At 42.4% G+C, this 21,196-nt stretch overlaps 1 protein-coding gene across 3 annotated transcripts; it reads right to left on the bottom strand.

The window, feature by feature from the left end:
* Window positions 1-1,117: 1,117 nt before the first annotated feature.
* On the bottom strand, window positions 1,118-11,751 carry LOC114441574 (dihydrolipoyllysine-residue acetyltransferase component of pyruvate dehydrogenase complex-like). 3 transcript variants are annotated; one of them, XM_028414562.1, is made up of 13 exons: window positions 11,630-11,751; window positions 11,481-11,536; window positions 7,940-8,359; window positions 4,361-4,408; window positions 3,707-3,751; window positions 3,194-3,568; window positions 2,995-3,027; window positions 2,830-2,895; window positions 2,629-2,721; window positions 2,422-2,526; window positions 2,239-2,340; window positions 1,995-2,091; window positions 1,118-1,903 (listed from the first exon to the last, which is right to left on the bottom strand). In XM_028414562.1, exons 2-12 carry the CDS (start codon window positions 11,523-11,525, stop codon window positions 2,029-2,031), a joined length of 1,395 nt encoding a protein of 464 aa, XP_028270363.1. In that variant the 5' UTR covers window positions 11,526-11,536; window positions 11,630-11,751; the 3' UTR covers window positions 1,118-1,903; window positions 1,995-2,028. The 3 variants fall into 3 exon arrangements, with proteins under 3 accessions (XP_028270363.1, XP_028270364.1, XP_028270365.1); XM_028414563.1 differs by lacking the exon at window positions 11,630-11,751 and having other exon boundaries at window positions 2,428-2,526; window positions 11,481-11,621; XM_028414564.1 differs by lacking the exons at window positions 7,940-8,359; window positions 11,481-11,536; window positions 11,630-11,751 and adding an exon at window positions 6,588-6,938.
* Window positions 11,752-21,196: the final 9,445 nt, after the last annotated feature.

The raw sequence follows: 21,196 nt of genomic DNA on the forward strand, positions 1-21,196 counted from the left end.
TTTTTTAGCGCTTTTCTTGGTGTATCAGCGCCCATATCTGCTTATTGTTTTTATATATAGCTATATACACTGGCTGACATAAGTCTTGTCCCATACGCACATAATAACTTCATCTGTTAATTATTTGTACTTCTAATCACTTATTTGTAATAATTAATGGTTCATTTTAATGCCAAGAGACTTCACATTAATAACAGGGTGCAAAATGAAACCATCAAAAAGTGCCATGATGTTAGAAGCTTAGTAAAGCCCATGACCTGTTTTTACATGGACAAAAGTCTTTTCTTATTTTCATATGACTCAACCAATCACATGTTAGAGCTTCACCTGTGACAAATGATGTAATTTACACATTCTCGGGTGTGTTTAAAACGACCACTAGAATACTAGACCTTCATATGAAGTGCAAACTGAGCTCTAACAACATGCCAAAGATTCAACAAATTGCAGATCATCAAGAGCCTGAAGACCAAGTCTGCTGCTGAGGGGGCAGAAATCTTTAATGTATCTTAACAGCAAGTGAATAGGATATGAAAAAGATTTGAAGAAACTGGTGATGTTCATGACAAGCCCAGGTCAGGAAGACCCTGTAAGACAACTGCTTGAGATCAACGCTTGTTGGTTTGACTCTCCAAGGCCAATCCTTTTTTAACTGCAGGAGAGCTAAATAAGGCCTTGACATCAGAAAATCACCTATGCACAAGAACAGATAGTCGAATTTTTTCACGCAGTAGTCTTCATAGGTGAATTAGTGCTAGGAAACCGGCATGACAGATGTGACGACAAAAAAGGCGTGGTGTATTTGCCACGGCCCACAGCTTGCATAGAGGATGGACAGTGGAAAAGTGGCAGAAGATTGAATTTTCTGATGAATCATCAATTGAACAGCATCCCAATCGCCGCAAATATTGCAGAAGACAGTCAAGTTTGGTAGAGGGAAACACCAAACCACAAGAGAATGCAAATTTGGACAAGACTTATGTCAGCCAGTGTATATAAGAGCAGATCATCCATCTGCCATGTTTCTACAATGGCGCCACTGTGACCTCGCCCACGCTTTCCTGTACCTAAAATTGTCCAGTGAATTTGGAGTAGACAGGAAAAACAAGTACTCTTATATCATGATGTGTTACAGCTTTATTTCAAAGGTGATCTTAGCCCATCATCAGCCCAACTCTAATCCCCACTCCGTAGCACAGGCTTTGAACACAAAACTGTAGCGCATCATAAGGTCTATACAAAATGAATTACAAAAGGAAAAAGTGGAAAACACAATACAGAAATTTACCTCTGAACTCATCCCCTTCAAACTAGCCTTAAGATGTAAGTGTTAGCATCAGAGGTGACAGACAGAGGTAACAGGCAAGGAGGCAAAGGGGGGTCTATATGTGTGTGTGTGTCTTTGAAGGTATAAAAGACCCTGGTGAGGAGAATCTGTGAATTTAGAACAAGTAAAAAATAAACAAAACAAATGTGTACAAAGGCCCAGCTATGGGCGTATTCACTGATGCTACAACATTCACATGTATTGGGAGTATGCAGTGTGGAGGCAGACTGGAAAGCATCACACACTGCGGTTTATCTCAAGCAGTCATCATCTCTCGAGCACCTCTGCCTCCACCACTAATACAAATTCACCGAACATAGTTTTTTTTTTTTTTTGGGGGGGGGGGGGGAGATTAAAAAGGAGCCGTCAGTCTCTTCTGCTGCAGTGAAAGCAGCATTTCTTTGTTGCATGTTGACATCTGGTTTGATGCTATAACAGAAAGCAGAACCGGAGCAGGAAAGGCACTTCAAAGTGTGGATGTCCCTTCTATTTCCTGGCTGGTTCTGCTCTAAGCCTTAAAAAATGAAAAAGGTCAGCTGGTGGCGTTTTGAGTCCTCCAAATGACCCAAAGGGAATCTGGAAGATACAGGGAGGGGGCTGGTCAGTGGCTGTTAGAAGGACTGTTAACTGAATCATTTGAACATTTATATAACAATTCACAGCTTACAAAGAACAAAGGAAAAATCTTTGGAGTCTTGTGTCTAGCCCTCGATCGAGACCTCTGGAACGATGTGTGCATTCAGCCCCGTCTCCACTGACATCTCCTGAGCAGAAACACACAAGATAAACCAGTTAATAACATTCAATTCTGACACTGCTGCAAAATCTCATTTTACACCCTGGGATTCTATAAAGGTTTATATTACTGTAAATATGGTTTAAAGTGATGTCTGTTTCTTAAATTAATTTACCGCAGTCTCCACCGCAAGCTGCATCTGACATGGCATGTCACATATTTCTGACTTGGGCTCTTCTGACAGCATATCCAGACAGGTCTGCTCAGCAGTAACATCCTGAAAAGGACAAGAAATAAGACATTACAAACAGAATAATGCATGTACTGTACAATGTAAGAGTATAAACTATCAACTTACAGTGACCATTTCCTCTGCAGGGGCAGCAGCAGGCTCAGGCTCAGGAGGAGTCACATCTGTAGATTCTGTTATGGTGCTGAGGGTGTCGTTCATGACCACAATCTCCTAAATGAAACAACGGAAAGAGTGTGTTACAGCCTGCCACCTGGTGGCCAAAGCTCAGGTATAATAAGTTTTGGCTTGAAGGTGATGTGATGTAGTTCTCACCTGCTGGACAGCAGCAGACTCAGCAATGGCGACTTCTACAGCTGAGAGAGGTTCTGTGACTACAAAGTCATCGACCAGTGTGTCAGCAATGACCTGGATGGCAAGAAAAGATCAGAGAGGACAATGTTTATGACAATACATCCAAAACTAGCATTAGATGTAAAGAAATCAGGGTGACTCAGAACTGAAACTAGCTTTTACCTCTGTGGCTTCAGTAAGAGGGGCTGCAGCCTCTTCTACTGGAGCCTCTGAGATGGTGTCTGCCACCTGATAAGACAACACCAGCGTCACTAATTTGCTGAGAGGAAAGTATTCCTAAAATACAAATGTCTTTCTTAGATGGAAACAGAAAAAGGAAATACTTACCACTGGGATTTCCACATATTGGATGGGAGCATCCTGATGTAAACAGAAAAAATAACAACACAGGTCTTTAGTCTTGATGTGTAAATGGCAAAAATTGAATCTACTGATGTTGAAGCTGCATGCTGTACACAAACAACACATGATCACAATGCAAAAACAATCAACAATGCATTTCCTGAAAGAGGAGGAAAGGTTCCACCTCTGTGGTTGCATCGGGCTCTGCAGGGACTTCAGGTGCCTCTTCTTCAGCCACCACGTCCACTTCACCTTCATCCTCCTCAGCTGGGGCTGCAGCGGCTGGCTCAGTCACTTCTTGTTCAGGCTCAGAAATTTCAGTGACAACCTCAACGACAGTATCTGTAACCACCTCGTGGGCAGCAGGCTCCACTTCAGCAGACACAACAACTTGCTCAGCTTCTACCACTTGCTCTTCAGCAGCTACTGTTTCAGGAATTGTGATGTCCTCTGAGACGGCCACCTCCACTTCTTCTTCCTCCTCCTTAGCCACAGCGTTTTCCTCTGTCAAGGCTTCGGCTTCCACTTCCACAGCCTCTGGCTCACAGACGTCAAGCATCTGAACATGCAAAGTCAACACAGCACACATTAAAAACAGCATGCACCATGCAACACAGAGGATAAAGGGATGTTACAAGACAAAGTTACACCACACCGGCACTGAAAACTGTGTCACCACACTAGTAACATATCGTACCTGTTCAGTCTCTGTCTTTATGACTGTTGCATCAGCTGTCTGAATCTGGAGAGTGATAAATAACACACCTATTAGCACATCTTTATGTGCCACATTACTCTTGGTCAGTAATAAACAATATTGACATCTTCTAGTAAATGTAAACTTAAAAACAACTAGTGCAGTGAAAGATTGTAATCTGATTTCTGTGTTATGTAAGAGAACAAGGCCTGAGGCTAATAAATGTGGTTGTTATTCATAAGGTGTGAAGTTTAAGTCGAACACTTTTCTGTTGGAAGGATTGTTTCTCGTCCAGTTTCTGCTGCTCTAAAACATGAGTGGGAACTTTGTGTCACTGTGTTTTAATGCACTGGTGTCAGCATAAGCAGCACATACACCAAAACCATTTACGCTGTATTCAATGAATTCATTGTACTTCAATAAGACTGGAGATTTTTCCTTTGCCCGGAAAACTTATGGAACTATCAAAGAACGTCATTCAAGGCTTTTGAAGTTGTCTCTTCGACGAGCTGTTCAAAAATCACTTGTGAAATGTCAGGTTAAGTTATGCTCCATCTGTGTAATCTGCCTCTGGCTTAAACCGTGTACAGCCCAGTCATGCTAGAGTGAGGGGGGGGGGACAGAAAAGGGTGCTTTTGTGTGAGTCTGTTTTACCTCAATCTCAGCAGGAGCCACCACTGGAGCCTCAGCTGGGGGTATGACCTATGAAGGAAAGAGGGAGAAGACTTCCTTCATGATTCAGCAAAACAATCATAAAGATAAACATGTATTTAATCCAGCAAAACAGCGTGCAGCAATTCTGGAAAACATTAATAAGCCTATCAGGCACAGATACTGCAGCCAATATCCTGTTTTCTAACGTTGTAAAGGTTGAGCTTTGGGAAGGGCACATACAGCGGTCCTAAAAATTTGCCCAAAGCAGAATGAGCTACACAAAGCTTTGGCTGACTAGTAGAAACTGTGACGGCCTTAAGGCATCGACCAGAGAAATCACAGTCAAGAGTCTTTCTGTATCCACAAAAAAAGGGAAAATTAGAATGTTTTCAGATTATAAATTTGGACTTGCAGGTAGTAACACTGCACACACATGCTCCTTTGTGTGTGAGGAAAGTTGTAGTGGGGGCACAAGGGGAGGATCATTATACATTTTACAGGAATGTTACAACCAATTGCATAAGTGGAGGCTGTTCCACCCACTTTCTCATCCCCCTTTAGTATGAGACTTTAACTCTGTTTAAAACTCACCACACCTCAAACTGTATAATTTAATCTTGGCACTGGAAAGATAAACTTAAGTTAATTATTATTATTTACTACTCATTTATCAGGCAACTGAATGAAGCCACCCACATTTCTCTATTTTTGCAGCCATGCCTCTGATTTACATTTGGCACAACTAAATGGCCACTGGCGGCACTCACCAAGTGTGTTGAACCATAGTGGCAATCGCAGGATGCTGTGCATAAATATTGTAAACCTTCATAGTTGGACAGTAAATTATTTAGTTTGTCTTGTGCCAGTTCTTCTTCTTCGATGTAGGACAAGTCTAATGCATGCAGGCCTGCACAGCCAGTCTGGAACAGGACACCTTTCTCTGTGCTAAACGTGGAGGATTCCTGCTTCAGTCGAACTTCTGAACAGAGGCCAAGTAGGCAAATACACATGTATAGTTTGAGAAGAGTAAATATTGTATATAGCCTTGGAGGGAGGGTATGGAGGGAGAGACAGGAGGGGGGGAAGGAAAGAGGAGAGATCCGTCCTTTGCATGGCAGAAACACACACACACACACAGTATATACACCCCCTTCAGTTTGTCCCATCACCAGAACACTGTGTACTAAACTGATCTGCACACTGCCAGTCCCACTGCACGTAGAATTTAAAGCTGATCTAGGAGCAGTTATAGACTATTCAACTCAAAGTAAAGGACATAGTGTACTTAAATGCTAATATACCACATCCTCTCTGACACATATAAAAATCCTTATATTATGTTCTTGAGTATATTTGAGAATAAGTTTCGAAGACCTGTGTGTAGTAAAACAGCAAAAGGGGGGCGTTTTCTGCCTCCGCTCTGCACAAACGTGAATGGTTGAGCCAACAAAGCCCTATAGTGTCTCCAAAAACAAACCCATAAAAGTTGCCAGGAATTGTAAGGAGGGCTGCACGTATGGTGGAAGGAGGGTCCTCACGTGCTTTGCCACAAAAAAACAGTCAGTTCAAGCGTCTTTGTCACATATTTCTTTCTTTCTCTGATGATGTGATAAGAGGAATGTGCATCTAATATATTTGGAAAGAATGTTGTAGAGAGGTCCCTTCACTAGAAATTTGTCACATGCTCTAAAAGGGTTGTGACAGCTGTCTGTGTACACTCATCTTCTCTGCTCAGACACCGAAGGCATGTACGCACATTTCAACAGGCAGATGTATCCCCTAAGCCTCACCTCCCAACATGGAAACGAAATATTACACGTTATGCAGCTCTATCTCCTCCCAAAACCCCCAGCAGAGAACCAATAATAAAAGGACAACACATGAACAAGCGCACATGTGAACACACGGGCTAATAAAGGCCTTACAGGCTGCCATAGAACAGAAGGAGAAGAGAGGAGTAAGGGCAGAGGGGAGCGTGGGGGGAGGAGAAACAGAGAGGAAATGGTGGGAGGGAAGGAAGGGTGCAGAGGGAGAGCAGATTTACGAGGGGAAAGGAGTAAAGGACAGCATGGAGGAGGAGTGGAGGGCTGCAGGAGCAAAGGAGGAGCAAGTGGGTACAAAATGTTCAGGCACGCCAGGAGCCGCTCCCTCCTTCGCTTCAGGCCACAAAGAAATTAAACACAGCAGGTCAGCAGGTCTCTAGATTGGGTGGTGGGATTATACTCACCTGAGACTCTGTGGCGACATCCAGAAGCGGTGGGGCCTCTTTTCGGCCCCAAAGCCAGCTGAACACGAGCCCCATTTATTTATGCTTGTTCTGATTCTATCATCTATTAAACCCACTGACTTAATGTCACCGTCTGCAGCCGGACACGTGGTGTCACAGAGAGAAGGCTCTCCCTCAGAGAAGCTCCACAGAACAGCTCGGAAGTATTATTCTTATTTACAAATACAGTTAGCACAGAACTGACTTTCAGTTTTGCAAAAGTGTCTGCAGTGTGTGCATCTGACCTGAATCAGGCACATCTGCAAGCAGTGAAGGAGCAGAGAAAAAGAAGGGAAAGAAAGGAGGAAAGTCGGTGGTGTGGCAGATGGGAGGGAGGGAGAGAAGGAGGGAGCTTAAGGCGAAGGGACAGAGGGGGTGGATATACGGCCACAGCATGAGACTACATAATGATGGGCATGTCCATCTCCTTTAAAATTTTTTTTTTTTTTTACAGTTTGTGCCCCTTATAGCTCAGCGGGTAGAACATTTAGGGGTTACGATCCAAACCTTACAAACCAAAAGACGCACAAGAGCACTGGACGTGTTGACCCAGACAAATGTGTAACAAAAGTCCTGTCTCCTCTCATACTATAGGCTCGGGCCGCCTCGTACACACACACGTGCACACTAGCACACGAGTCCATGCATGTGCACCATATGTGGTCATGGCTCAGTAACTGGTAGAAAGGAGCATAAATACAGTGTGTATGTGCTGCAGATTTACACACACACACACACAGATCTACATGTATGTACAGCGTACTGAAAGGGAACACTGTGTTCAGAAAAACATGTGCACTTTTCAGTCCATCACTACGGTGATAATTCTCAGAAAAACAAATCTCCAAAGAGGTAAAAGACATCCATGTTTCAACCTAGATGAAATCTGACTGCTGGAAAAGCCGGGCTCCCTCTGATGTAGCCTTCAATCTCTGCTACTTTCCACCTCTTTGCTAAATGGAACATGTTGTTCCCTCTGCTTCACAACCTCCACCAATTCCACCTCCCTTCTCCCACGAGGGCCGAGCCACAGCACAAGCTTTCTGGCCTATTACTATCTAAACTGCATGTTCCCAACACAAAGCAACAAACAGAAACTGCCCACAAATGTGTCTTTCCTGCATATCATATTTTATACATTAATTGTGACTGTAAGTTGTGCTTTTTACAAATGCTAACCCCCTGCACAGTGTTTATTGTCCCAGAGAAGGAACCAGCTTGTTGAAATATCATAAAACCTTCCAAAATTTTGAGGAAATAAAAATATATTTAAACATTTAAAATGATATTTGGTATTAAAAACCCACTCTTACCTCAGTAACTGGTTCAGTTTCAGGAATGATGAGTTTGGCCTCCTGTACTACAGCAGCTTCAACTGTAGGGGGCTCCACTGGTGGAGCTTCAACGACTGGTGTTTCTTCTGTGACGGCTGGTAGGACTTGAACCTCAACTTCCTCTGCAAAAACTTTCAGCTGCACAACCTTGGGCCCTGGTACTGCTACCACAGCTGGGATGGGCTCAACAACGGGTTCTTTCACAGCTGCTGGTTTTGGTTCTACTTTGGGGGTCTCCACAATGGGAACGGCCTGTGGGATCTTCTCCGGAGCTGGTGCTGGCGTTTTAGCAGCTTTCTTTGGAGTTGCTGCAGGGGGCGCACTCACTGCGATCCCCCGACTTGCTTTGACCGGCGTGTTGGCAGCATGCTGCTCTTCGAGGGCTCTCCTCTGGGCTTGCTACAAAAAAAAAGAAAAAAGAAAAATTTGAATTAAGTTGCTGCTGCAACGACAACAAGCTGCGTCAAACCCTGCAGTTCACCCTGCAGCCTCTGGGGGCTGACTACACATTTACAGTAGAAATAAACATGTTTACAGCCTCATACAAAAATATTTGTGTTTAATTGGACAAACAAAAATCACTGGTTTTAATTACACTAAGACTTCTGTGACAACTGTTAGGTGAAAGATTTTAATTTGCATGATTTTGTTATGTGGTGTGGGTCCACATATCTAGAAGTGTGTCCCTAACATGAAGTTTTCATTTCTGTATGCATATTACTGTAATGTGTTTTATAAGTACTTATGTGTTAAGTAAGTTTTACAGAAGATCAAAGGAAGACAGGTATACTGAATGTATTGAGAAGTGTGTAATTTCCCTACTTCTCATAGACTTTTGTAATTCATTTCCTTTGTTAGCTGTTGTCTGCTCTTTGGAGACCGCTCTGGTTGATATCAAGCTAAGGTTGTAAATCCAGATCTTGACAGAAAGGATGTGTTCACCTTCATGACCCAATTTTACGACCGACCCTTCCTGTGAGTTTGTATTCCTGGTCACCTCCAGATCTGACCCACAGCCTACAAGATTTTAGGACTTAAAGTGAACTTACATGGGGGAAGAGGTGTAAGCTTTTATGGGGCATCATAAAGTCGCTCGTATGGTACAGTGATCATTGTTGTTGAGAACTTATATTCAACTTAGGTTTACGACTGACAAAAGGGGACCCCCTGCTATTTCCTTTCTGTTTTCTCCTGACTCTCAGGTTTAACCATTACCAAATAAGGTAAAATAAATATCAGTTGAGCTGACCCCATTGGTGCAGAGTTAGGGAAGGACATGATTTTATGGGATCTCAAGATAGGATAAAAGGTGTTTACAAGAATGGCATATTGTTCTCTGGCTGTGAGGCCAGGCAATGAATTTGCTTCTTTACTGTTAGAATAAATTGTAATTTTGAGACCAGATATTGTCCACTTCTTCTTAATCAAAGAACCGGGGAAGATGAACGAAAGGATCCAGAAGATTTTTATGTCCCAAACACCGCCCACCTCACCCATTTGCCTGTGATGCTGCTAACATGGTTGTATCCTCCCACAGGGACTCAACATAGAAACCTATGTCCTAAACTTATCTTTCCCTGTGGTCATTATGTAGATACTTACAAACCAAAGTGAAACTTTGTTGGGCTCTTTGAGTTTTAGAAGTCTGAATGTTAATGAGGCCTTTTTTTAGTGTCCAGATACTAATGTTGTAGTCAGTCTGTGGTTCTCTCTAGCACATTTCTGTGTGCATAAATACCAGGCATGCCATCACAGCCAGGTCCAACATGTTTTTCAGCTCTGGACAAAACCCCCTCAGGCTTTAATGGAGGTTTTAGAAGTGCAGACCGCTGGAGGGAGGGGGTAACTGGGAGTAGGCCCAGCAAAGCTAGTTAGATAATGGGAGCTAATTAGTTGAATCAGAGCAGTCCTGACAGGTCTGGTGAAGCGGGAATGCAAACCGTGCGAGTCAGCAGCACTGATGGGTGCCCCGCAGGCCAGACAGTGGGCCTAATCACATCATAATCAGGTTATAATCAGGTTACAATCACTCCCAAAAAATGCTTTTGTTAGGATGACAGCCAGTTAGGCATTCACTGTGCTAGACCAATCCTGAAACCCAGCAGTGCATGTGTGTGTACTGTATTTGTGTCTGTGCCTCTAGCCACCATCAAAACAACCCCTCCTCTGGTTTTCCCTTAAATAGCCTGACATCTAGAAATGCAAACCTCACAACCACAGAGTAAACTGTCATTTAATCAAAGACCTTAATTGTGCTCCTCAGGTTGTACACACATACAGAGGCATGTGTGGCCAGAGTTTGACATCTTCAAGTGTCCAGGAGTTCCCTGTCTTCCTGTCCTCTGATACCTCTCAGAGACTTGGTGATAACACAGAGCTGCCAATGACTTAAGGGGACATTTTTATCTAAGTGTCGCTGCCAGACGCTCAGCAAACGAGAGAGAATTTGCAGACTCCTATCCAGCAAAAGTAATGCAAGACATTCCTCCAGTCAACACATTACCAAATACAGTTGTGTGGTGAGAGTCGCGGACTGGCCAGCCAGCCAGTCAGCCAGAGGCTTTAGAGGGAAGGAGAGAGGAGGGTGAGAGGCTGAGGAAAAATGCCATACTCAGATGTCTTGCCAGATCTGGAGGACTAAGTTTCAAGTGAAGCTTAAGTGGTGAAGAAACAACTTGAAACAACTATTTACTACAGTTGAAAAAGAAATAATAGAGCGAGTGGGTGATGCAGAGTAACCTCTGCCCTTTGAGAAACTAAAGCTTCTGTGTCACTTTCTCACTCATCAGACACCCCACCTCTCTCTCTCTGCCACACCCACCCCTCTCTGGGCACTCAATGTTCAAAACTAAAGGTTCGCCTATAGAAGGGGGGAGGAGGCTGGAGTCACACATGTGTCATTGCTGCTTTAGCATATGGAATTATGCAATTAATGTTGCAGGGTGTAGTGAAACTACGATATTATGCAGTACGTTTTAGAATTTTAGTGTAAGTAAATGTAACTTTACGCATTTAATGGCAGTCATCCATAACTTTGTTTCGTGCGTAATAAGTACGCGCATGGTGCACAGAGACCAAGAAAGGAACAATTTCTTTGGCTCTTGTGCCACAAAGTAGAGACAAATAATCTGAAGAGTCGCGCTACTAACACAGATTGTGCAAATCTGAGCGCAGTTTGATGTTTCTGTTATGTTGTGGGGGGTTTTGTGCGGCGTTAAGAGGTTTTACGCACAGAGCTTGGAGCGTTCCTTAGACCGTCTTCTGTCAAATAACACATTAAACTGAAATAATCGACGCAAACACATGTGCCAGTAAAACATTTGGTCCATCTTTGTCTGTTGATAATACGATTTGAATGCACGATCAGAACAATTGTAAACATCTTGCACCCGCATTAACAGTATTTGTATTTTACATGTTGGTCAGTGATGCTTTTCTAGGGAAAGGGGGGGGGGGGGACAAAAAGATGCCCTCAGTTAAAACTAGCTTTGGATATGAAAGCGCGCCAGCCACCACTTACCACCCTCCTCATGCGACGCTTGTTCTTCTTCCTCTTGCTGGGCATTTTGGTGCGAGCTGATGAAAACAAGAAGAAATCGAAGAACTAACACGAACAGCAGAGACTGAACAAAGTGGATGTTTATAAAGCCACCCCCGTCTCTCTGTTACCTTTGCGCGGAACCTATGGGAGGACTGGGATGAAAGATGGGGGCGTGGGGAGGCACACGGGCTCACCCCACCTAATGCACATGCACGTGCAAGTAAAAGCTCAGTCAGATGGTTTATCCGAGTTGCGCTACCTACTGACTGAATGTAGCGGGTTATGTTATGTAACCACTCCATCAAAAGCGAAGAGAGAGAGAGAGAGGAGTCTGTGCGCTTTCAGAGTGCCACACCCCCTTCTCTGGACACCAGTGCTTTTTGACGCACACGGCAACAACTCTGATATGGTGAATACTTTTCTACCTTTTCTCTAAGAGCTGTGAGATGACTATAAGGCAATTTGTTGACTGAAGAAAACACACGCAGTCAGTCATACAGAGAAAACAGTCTGTGCCTCTGTCAACTTTGAATTCATCAAAATCATGAAGCCAAAGAATAGTTTTCATTGTTAAGTGTCTTGTACAGAGACCCCCCCCCCCCCCCCTGAACTCCATCAGCTGAGAGCAGCCATTGTCTTCAACTCTTTGGATACAGCTGTGCATGCATAATTAAAGAAGGACATTTATGTTTTATTCCACCATTCAGTATTCAGTTTGAAACACTAAACCACCACAGACATGGCTCTACACTTTACACTTAGGCAGTGAGAGGGGAAGGAGTGAGTTCAGTTTTCAGCTTTGGGAGGGATTACGATTTTACATACTTGATTTAGTCTCAAATGCCAGGCTTCAGTTTGATTTACTCCTCTCTGAGCACAGACGGTTTACATGTATGCAGTGTCTCTGTGTGTCACCATGTGAAACTGCCCATCCCTACATTCTTGTGAAGAAAACTTCATGAAACAAGTCATGTATCTCTATTTTTCAGTCATAATAATAATATTGATGATGTTGGACAATTGTTCACCTGAGCATGTGTGAACGTGTGTCAAACCCAGAGCACAATCAGTTCAGGTTCGTCAAGTCACACAACTGAAGGTTTCATTGCAGCTGGTTTAACGAGGAGCAGGCTCTACTCAGAATTAGATACATCATTGTCCAATGTAAAAGTAGCCTGCAGCTCATTGTTTTGGTTTCACTTCTAAGAGGCAGATTGATTAAAAAAGATAAGTTGTGTACACTGCTAACATTTGACAAAAAGGCCTGACCCAACAACAATAACAGTACACACAATCAGGCCCTGGGCTCGCAGGTGCGAAACATGCATTCAGACCTTCATTGATTAAACCTGCTGATATAACTTTAAATAAGCAGACATGTTTTACAGGAGACAGCAGCAGGAGAGGAAGATGATCACAGAACACACGGCGAGAGATGGTCAGAATAGAATCAGCCCCTTTAAATAGAGTTGTGATGTTTACCTGGGCCAAGGTGGGTTATCACACACACAAACGGACACACACTGGAATGTTGTCTGTCAACAAACGCCCCTCCTAATACTGGCTGCATGGTTACCAGCTGTGTCACACAAACACACACATACACACAAAGACAATCACAATGCTATTTTTAGATTTGGGGTTTTAACACTTGTGAGAAGCTTCTATCACCAGTCACATTCACTAATACTGTGCTCACAAACACACACACTTTATATCAGACTTTATATCATCTGTTTCTGTATACTTTGGTCAGTGTTGTCTTTAGTTTTTTACATGGTGTAACAGCTGAAAAACAGCCTGATACCAGGCCTTTTGGTACCAACTGTCTCCATTTTTAAATGCTAGCAGGCCTCATGTGATTGGCATACCAGGCCTTCACAGACAGTGTGTTAATAAAGAGTCACAGCCCTCTGGTGACACAGGCCAGACAAAGATAGCAGCACAGGGAAGGACTCATCATCAGACATACAGATGCCAGAGACTCTCCAGTGTGTATTCAGGTCTGGGGGGGTGAAAGGAAAGGAATGAAGGAGGGAGATGGATCAACAGTGCCCAGCCATCTTTCACCGATGCCAGAGACTCTCCAGTGTGTATTCAGGTCTGCAGGGGTGGGTTAAAATAAAGATAAGAAAAGGAAGGAGGGAGATGAATCAACAGTGCTCAGCCATCTTTCACCTGACTTGGAGGGTTCTCCTTCTTACAGCAGAGGAGGGTGCTTTTAAATTCCATCATGGCAAAGAGCTGAACAAGTGGAAGACAAAAAAATGATGGAAATTTTGATCTCTGTATATGCAGTCTATCCTTAATATTTGTTGTTACTTTAATCTTTAATCCTTTTTTTTAGTTCCCTGAGACATCTGTGTCTGTCCCTGTATATCATAGCCTCCTATGATCCTTTAATCTTTGAGGTCACTTCCCTGCAACACCCCACCTCTTGTTTCTCACCAAGGTCACGGATCCTCTGCCTTTTGCTATTCAATGTTGATCTCTAGACTTTTCCAATACACAACAGACTCCAGAAGGAGATCCTGAATTGTATCCAAACCCCTGAGCTGTATCCCACACTCCAGGGGGTCAACCTCAAGGTGTGATCAGGAGACAAATGGCTCTGTGACCTGCGGGACTCCAGGAAAATATAATTAGGTGTGAGAGACAGCGGGTACTGTATTCAACTTTCTGATACAGTAGAAAAGGCCAAAAAAGATGATGCTAATAATAATATTCTATCAAATATGAAACTACTCAATATTAACTTTGCCTTTTGTTTTTGTTGATGCATGCCCCCTTTACATGTTTAATAAAAAATGTTGTATTTACATTTTGTATTTAAAAACGAGCTATAAGTACTTCACTGTCCTTTGGAACAACTACACAGTGCCCTCTAGTGTTTAGTTTAGTTTGCACTATCAAAACAATCCCCTGCAGTTTCAGCATTCCTTTGACTGTTCGGTTCATCATTTCTGGCTACAGATTTCCTTTAGAGGCTTACTGGTTTAATCATGAATCAAGAAGAGTCATAACATTCCTCTCTGATTCTAAAAGGAGCACAGGAAGAAAGATATTCTAGGAACTTAAGCTCACACCTGCACTTTGTAAGTGATAGCAGCCTGCTGTAAAGATACAGTGTGTATAAATGGATTTTCTCCTACAGCTTCTGGCAGACGCCACTACTGTATGATGAGACACCTAGACGTAACATGTCCAAGTATTTGTGGCATATATAAGATGACAGATCATGTATGCATGGCAGGGATGCATGTCAGCCCATGTGTGGCAGCATGTCAGCCTGTCTACACGGTGTGTAAATTTAACCTCATGCTTTATTATTTGACAATAAACACCTTATCTTGACGTATCCTTACCTTATCTATGTATGATGTGTTGATGCATAATTGTCCAACGACTACTTAGAAGGTTGTTTCTTCAAGTTAGATTTAGTGTTGACTAATCCAGTCAAAGTCCAGAACAGCTGAGTTAAGTATATGGACAACATGTGCTGTATTGTGTCCAGTGGTGGAATGTAACTAAGTATTTGTACTTCGTTACTGTACTTAAGTACATTTATATGCATTTATACTTAAGTAAAAATAATAGTGCATACTTTATACTTTTACTCCATTACTTTTTGCAGCTATTAGCTGTACTTTCTACTCCACTACATTTCTACAATGTCTGTAGTTACAAGTACATTTATGAATACAGTTGTGTTCATACAGCTGTGCTGAGGTCAAACATGAAGATGGCGTCATGCTGCCAGCTGTGTTTCTATAATTTCTGGCTCAGTTAGCTGACTAGTTAGTTACTGTCTGCTAACACAGATCCATCCATAAAGGTAGGGTAGGACATTTTGAAAACTCAGTGAGAGTCAGCCAGATTTGGAAAGTTCTCGAGCTCACCCCGAAGCCACGTCTCCCAATCACATGGACGCGCATTACCTGAAGACGAGCTGCGGTCTGTGACTTCGGCCATCATGCACGTACCTCTCTGGTGCGCGCAGAGCAGGAAGAGAGCGACAACCAGCCAATACTCTGCGCAGGGTCCACCCGGAGGATTGGCTGATGTTTTTAGAGTTTTATAGCTTCCACAGATGATTCATATTCTTCGTTTTAATGCGAAACTGACAAACTAACCGGTTGTTATCGGACTGTAAAGAGAAGTTACGCTAATTTAACAAAAAGTGCATCAGAATGAAATCTCCTACCCTACCTTTAATGTCTGATTACCATTAATCATAACATTAATCTACAGCAGGAATACTTACACAGTAAAAATGCGGAATGCCTCTCCATTCACTTGATGCCCACAGCCTGCCTCATGACACACAGACATGTCCATAGCTGGTTCTGGGTACATTTCAAAGCTGTCTTGTACTGAAAATGTAAATTAACTACACATTGTCCATTTTTATTTCAAGATGATTTCTTTGATTATTTTAACCTGTTCAGATCCTTTGCAATGGAAATCAATAATATATATTCAGTGCATGAGTACGTTTGCTTTTAATACTTTAAGTACATTTAAAACATACTTAAGACTTTTACTTAAGTAGGATTGTTGACGTAGCACTTCTACTTTTACTTGAGTATATATTTTGCTGGGTATTTGTACTTTTACTTAAGTACCAAGCTTCAGTACTTCCTCCACCACTGATCGTGTCAAGGTTTTTGGTGTAAGAGAAGAGAGAGTGAAGGGAAAAAGATCCTGATATGTTGCTGCAAGAGCAAAATCCACTCTGTGGCTTTACAGAAGCGAGCGTGTTTCCATTGAATCGTGAGAAAGAAGCAATGAACGTGCATCAAATGTTCCAAAACAAAACAATATATTTGTAACACATATCAACTTTTATTTCACTCATCTCAAATTCAATTTATTCTTCACTCAAACATAGGACAATATCATCAAACTTAACAACATTCATAATACATAATTCATAATTAACCTCTTGCTCTCAGCTGAAACTTTACACGTATAGTTTTGGAGTGCATGCAAACATGTTGTGCATTTTCTATTTAAAGACATTTAAGTAGACCCGCTACCATAAATATCACATTTTATCCTGAGTTTTTAAAACTTTTTTTTTTATTTTGATTTGCTCATTTACACATTTCATTTAAGCAGCTGGCTCTTTTAATGCAGCCACATCATTTGGGAAGACGCCATCCCCCTCACTTTAAAAAAAAAACTGCTCAAAACGGACCCTGAATGCAACTCAGGTGTATGTTAGTTGAACCTAGATGTGTAATTTTTATGAAAGATAATCCACTCATAAACAAACAGTGAGACGTACCATCTAACCAAACACTCCATGGTAGATGTGACAACACCAGATGAGTGAAGTGATGCACACGTTTTAACAATCATGCAACATGGGAATAAAATCTCTTTAAGTGGTTCAGGGGGAGATGGATGGAGGACGTGCTGCTCTTTTACAGCATTGTAGCTTTTAGCCTGGTGTCTCTGATTCACAATAATAAAAAAAAACATGTTCACAATAAAAAATATGATAAGTCCATGAGGCGGTGCAGCACAGGCACACATCCTGCATTATGGTTGTGCCTGTGCTGCATGTAAGTGATGGGGTGGTATTACACAGGAATGGTTTGTTCTGTGTAAGCAGGAGGAGGGTCGTCAGGTTTACATCCCTGCTGAAATACCTGAAACAAAAAAACACAGATATGTATTAATGTTTAAAATAATAAACAATTAAACATAATAATTGTAAAGTTTTGTATTAGAATCACCTCATTATAGGCAGGAGGAGGTCCACAGATGGCAGCAGTGCTATAACGTGGAGGGCTGCTGCCTCGCTCGCCACCACCCTCACTGTTCTGCCGTGACATGCTTCGAGGGAAGGGGATGACGTATATGGACCGAGGGTGCCCGTCGTGTTCGGTGCGTCTCGCCACTTCCCTCTCTATCTGCTCCTCTCTAAAGCGAGTGCATGCTCTGCAGAAGGTGATGCAGAACATGATGCAGAGGCCGAAGCCTGTGACTCCCAGGAAGATCCTTAGAGGAGGAAGAGAAAGAGGAGGAGGAAGAGGAGAAGCATTTAAATAAATGTATAGCAGCATCATATTTTTTTTTGTTGGCTGTGACACCACTTCTGTTTTGGCGTTTTAATAAGCTCTAATAAATGAGAATTATAACATCACTCTAAGCCTAATGAGGAATTTTGTGCCAACAAAACAAAAGGAAACTTAAAAATGGAAAAACTTACTCTAGATAGGGTGGAAGCATCCTTAAACTTATGTGAACACAATGGAAGTGAAGGAATAAAGCACCAAACAGTCCTGAAAGACAAAAAGACAGATTATGGAATATCGAGGCTGTGCCCCCTTCATAAATGCTTCACCTGGAAACTTCCATCTCACTGATGTACAGTAGTAAAGTACAGTATAGTAATCTGCTCTGCAGTGGTTGGCTGTATTACGCAAAGATCTAATGATTACATTTGTTCTACATATGATTAGTAGGAACACTGAGGCAATAGTTTATAAGGAGGTCAGAGAGCCTGAAACATAAATGTACAGTGGACCTTAAGGTCATTACCAAATGACCTAATTCTGAGCTATTATCATATCAGTGAAAGTGGTTTTCCTAACTGAGGCGAGACAGATGATAACCATGAGATGCCCATATGTGACCCACCATGTCTGCCATGTCTTGTTAAATGAGGTGAAGATGCAGAGACATTTCGAGCTTCCAAAACTCATGTGTAGCAAACCGCCATGTTGACGATTACACAAATTCTTGCTCACAGTATATGCGTAGGCGCAAAGCTGTTCGTGAATTACGACATTTAGAAATGGATTGATCTGTACAGTTATCAGAACCAAACCGTAATCGTTAATACTGATGAGATTAATGCTAAAAAAAACAGCCATGAATCAAAACCCAGGCTCTGCTGCAGTCACGTGTGTCAAAGAGGAGGTTGAAGGTTAGCTTTATGACAGAATAGTTATTACAGCTTTTGATCAGTTTAATGTGTTTAATGTGTGCCTTCATGTGTGCACATGAGCATCTCAGCATGATTATGATAAATGAATATGGTTAAATGTTGATGACTTACTTTAAATATCAAACAATGTAAAAAAAAAAATCACATGATTAGTAGACAAGGTCAAAATTCTCATGATCAGACATTAAAACAGGCGGCAAGACAGTAGAACAATTAAACAGCTCCCAAATGAGGATCAGAGTGTAGTAAGAAGAACGTCTCCAACAACAGGAAGAAAAACATTCAGGCGCCTACCTTCAGTGCAGTGACCTCTCTTCTCTTCTCCTCTCTTCTCTTCTCCTCTCAGGTGTAATACTGAGAGGCCAAACTCACCGGAGCAGAGTGCAGGTTTTTATTGTTGGGTGTGATGATGAAAGGGGTGGAGTGTGTACACGTAAACGAGAGCAAAGCCCAGCATGTTTATCAGCCTCTAACACATTCAATAATACTCTTGTTAACCCTTCATGTACACTCAACAAAAATATAAACGCAACGCTTTTGTTTTTGCTCCCATGTTTCATGAGATGGACTTGAAGATCTAAACTTCATTCCAGATACACAATATTACCATTCCTCTCAAACATTGTTCACAAATCTGTCTAAATGTGTGATAGTGAGCACTTCTGCTTTGCTGAGATAATCCATCCCACCTCACAGGTGTGCCACATCAAGATGCTGATCTGACATCATGATTAGTGCACAGGTGTACCTTAAACTGCCCACAATAAAAGGCCACCCTGAAATGTGCATTTTGTTTCTGCTTTATTGGCGGTCTGGGGACTCAGAACCAGTCAGTATCTGGTGTGACCACCATTTGCCTCATGCAGTGCAACACATCTTCTTCGCATAGAGTTTATCAGATTGTCTATTGTGGCCTGTGGAATGTTGGTCCACTCCTCTTCAATGGCTGTGCGAAGTTGCTGGATATTAGTGGGAACTGGTGCACGCTGTCGTATACGCCGGTCAAGCACATCCCAAACATGTTCAATGGGTGACATGTCTGGTGAGTATGCTGGCCATGCAAGAACTGGGACATTTTCAGCTTCCAAGAATTGTGTACAGATCCTTGCAACATGGGGCCGTGCATTATCTTGCTGAAACATGAGGTGATGTTCATGGATGTATGGCACAACAATGGGCCTCAGGATCTCATCACGGTATCTCTGTGCATTCAAAATGCCATCAATAAAATGCACCTGTGTTCTTCGTCCATAACAGATGCCTGCCCATACCATGACCCCACCACCACCATGGGCCACTCGATCCACAACATTGACATCAGCAAAGCGCTCACCCACACGACGCCACACACGCTGTCTGCCATCTGCCCTGAACAATGTAAACCGAGATTCATCCGTGAAGAGAACACCTCTCCAACGTGCTAGACGCCATCGAATGTGAGCATTTGCCCACTCAAGTCTGTTACGGCGACGATCTGGAGTCAGGTTAAGACCCCGATGAGGACGACGAGCATGCAGTTGAGCTTCCCTGAGACGGTTTCTGACAGTTTGTGCAGAAATTGTTTGGTTATGCAAACCAATTGTTTCAGCAGCTGTCTGAGTGGCTGGTCTCAGACGATCTCGGAGGTGAACCTGCTGGATGTGGAGGTCCTGGGCTGGTGTGGTTACTCGTGGTCTGCGGTTGTGAGGCCGGTTGGATGTACTGCCATATTCTCTGAAACGCCCTGGAGACGGCTTATGGTGGAGAAATGAACATTCAATGCACGAGCAACAGATCTGGTTGACATTCCTGCTGTCAGCATGCCAATTGCACGCTCCCTCAATGCTTGTGGCATCTGTGGCATTTTGCTGTGAGACAAAACTGCACATTTCAGGGTGGCCTTTTATTGTGGGCAGTTTGAGGTACACCTGTGCACTAATCATGATGTCAGATCAGCATCTTGATGTGGCACACCTGTGAGGTGGGATGGATTATCTCAGCAAAGCAGAAGTGCTCACTATCACACATTTAGACAGATTTGTGAACAATGTTTGAGAGGAATGGTAATATTGTGTATCTGGAATGAAGTTTAGATCTTCAAGTCCATCTCATGAAACATGGGAGCAAAAACAAAAGTGTTGCGTTTATATTTTTGTTGAGTGTATATATATATATATATAAATACACAGTCTATATGTTCACATATAAACACACGTGTGTGTGTGTGTGTTTTGTCGGTTTAACAGTATTTTTATTAGTTTGCGATCAAAGGTTCATGAAAAGAATTTATGGTAACATTAAAGGATTTAAAGTAACAGCTACCTTTCTCTGCAAGGTCCTAACTGACAGTAGGAACAGCAGCCATAAAATACACTTTTACATTCGAAGAGGCCTGTTTTCCATTAACTCAGGTCAAGAACACTCTAGTCTCAGAGCTCCTCAGAGTCAAGCAGTTAAAGGTAAAGTTACAGTTCTTCCCCTTTTTTTGCCCGACAGCCCTTTCCCCTTCCTCCTAAAAATAATGAAATAGTGATGTAAGATGTACCTTTAAGATTTACTCGATACTGAGTGTTGTGTGACTAAAAATCATCTATAACATGACCAGCACAAACCAGGAAATGTAAAGTCTCCAAGTGGAAAAATATTACCTGCCGCTCAGGAGAGTAAAAAGATACAAAGGTTACATCCTTACAAGCTCCCACAAGTGAACATAAAGTGATCCAATCAAATAATTGACAGAAGTGAACTACACGTG

Source organism: Parambassis ranga, chromosome 9, assembly GCF_900634625.1.
Source record: "Parambassis ranga chromosome 9, fParRan2.1, whole genome shotgun sequence".
NCBI lineage: Eukaryota > Metazoa > Chordata > Actinopteri > Ambassidae > Parambassis > Parambassis ranga.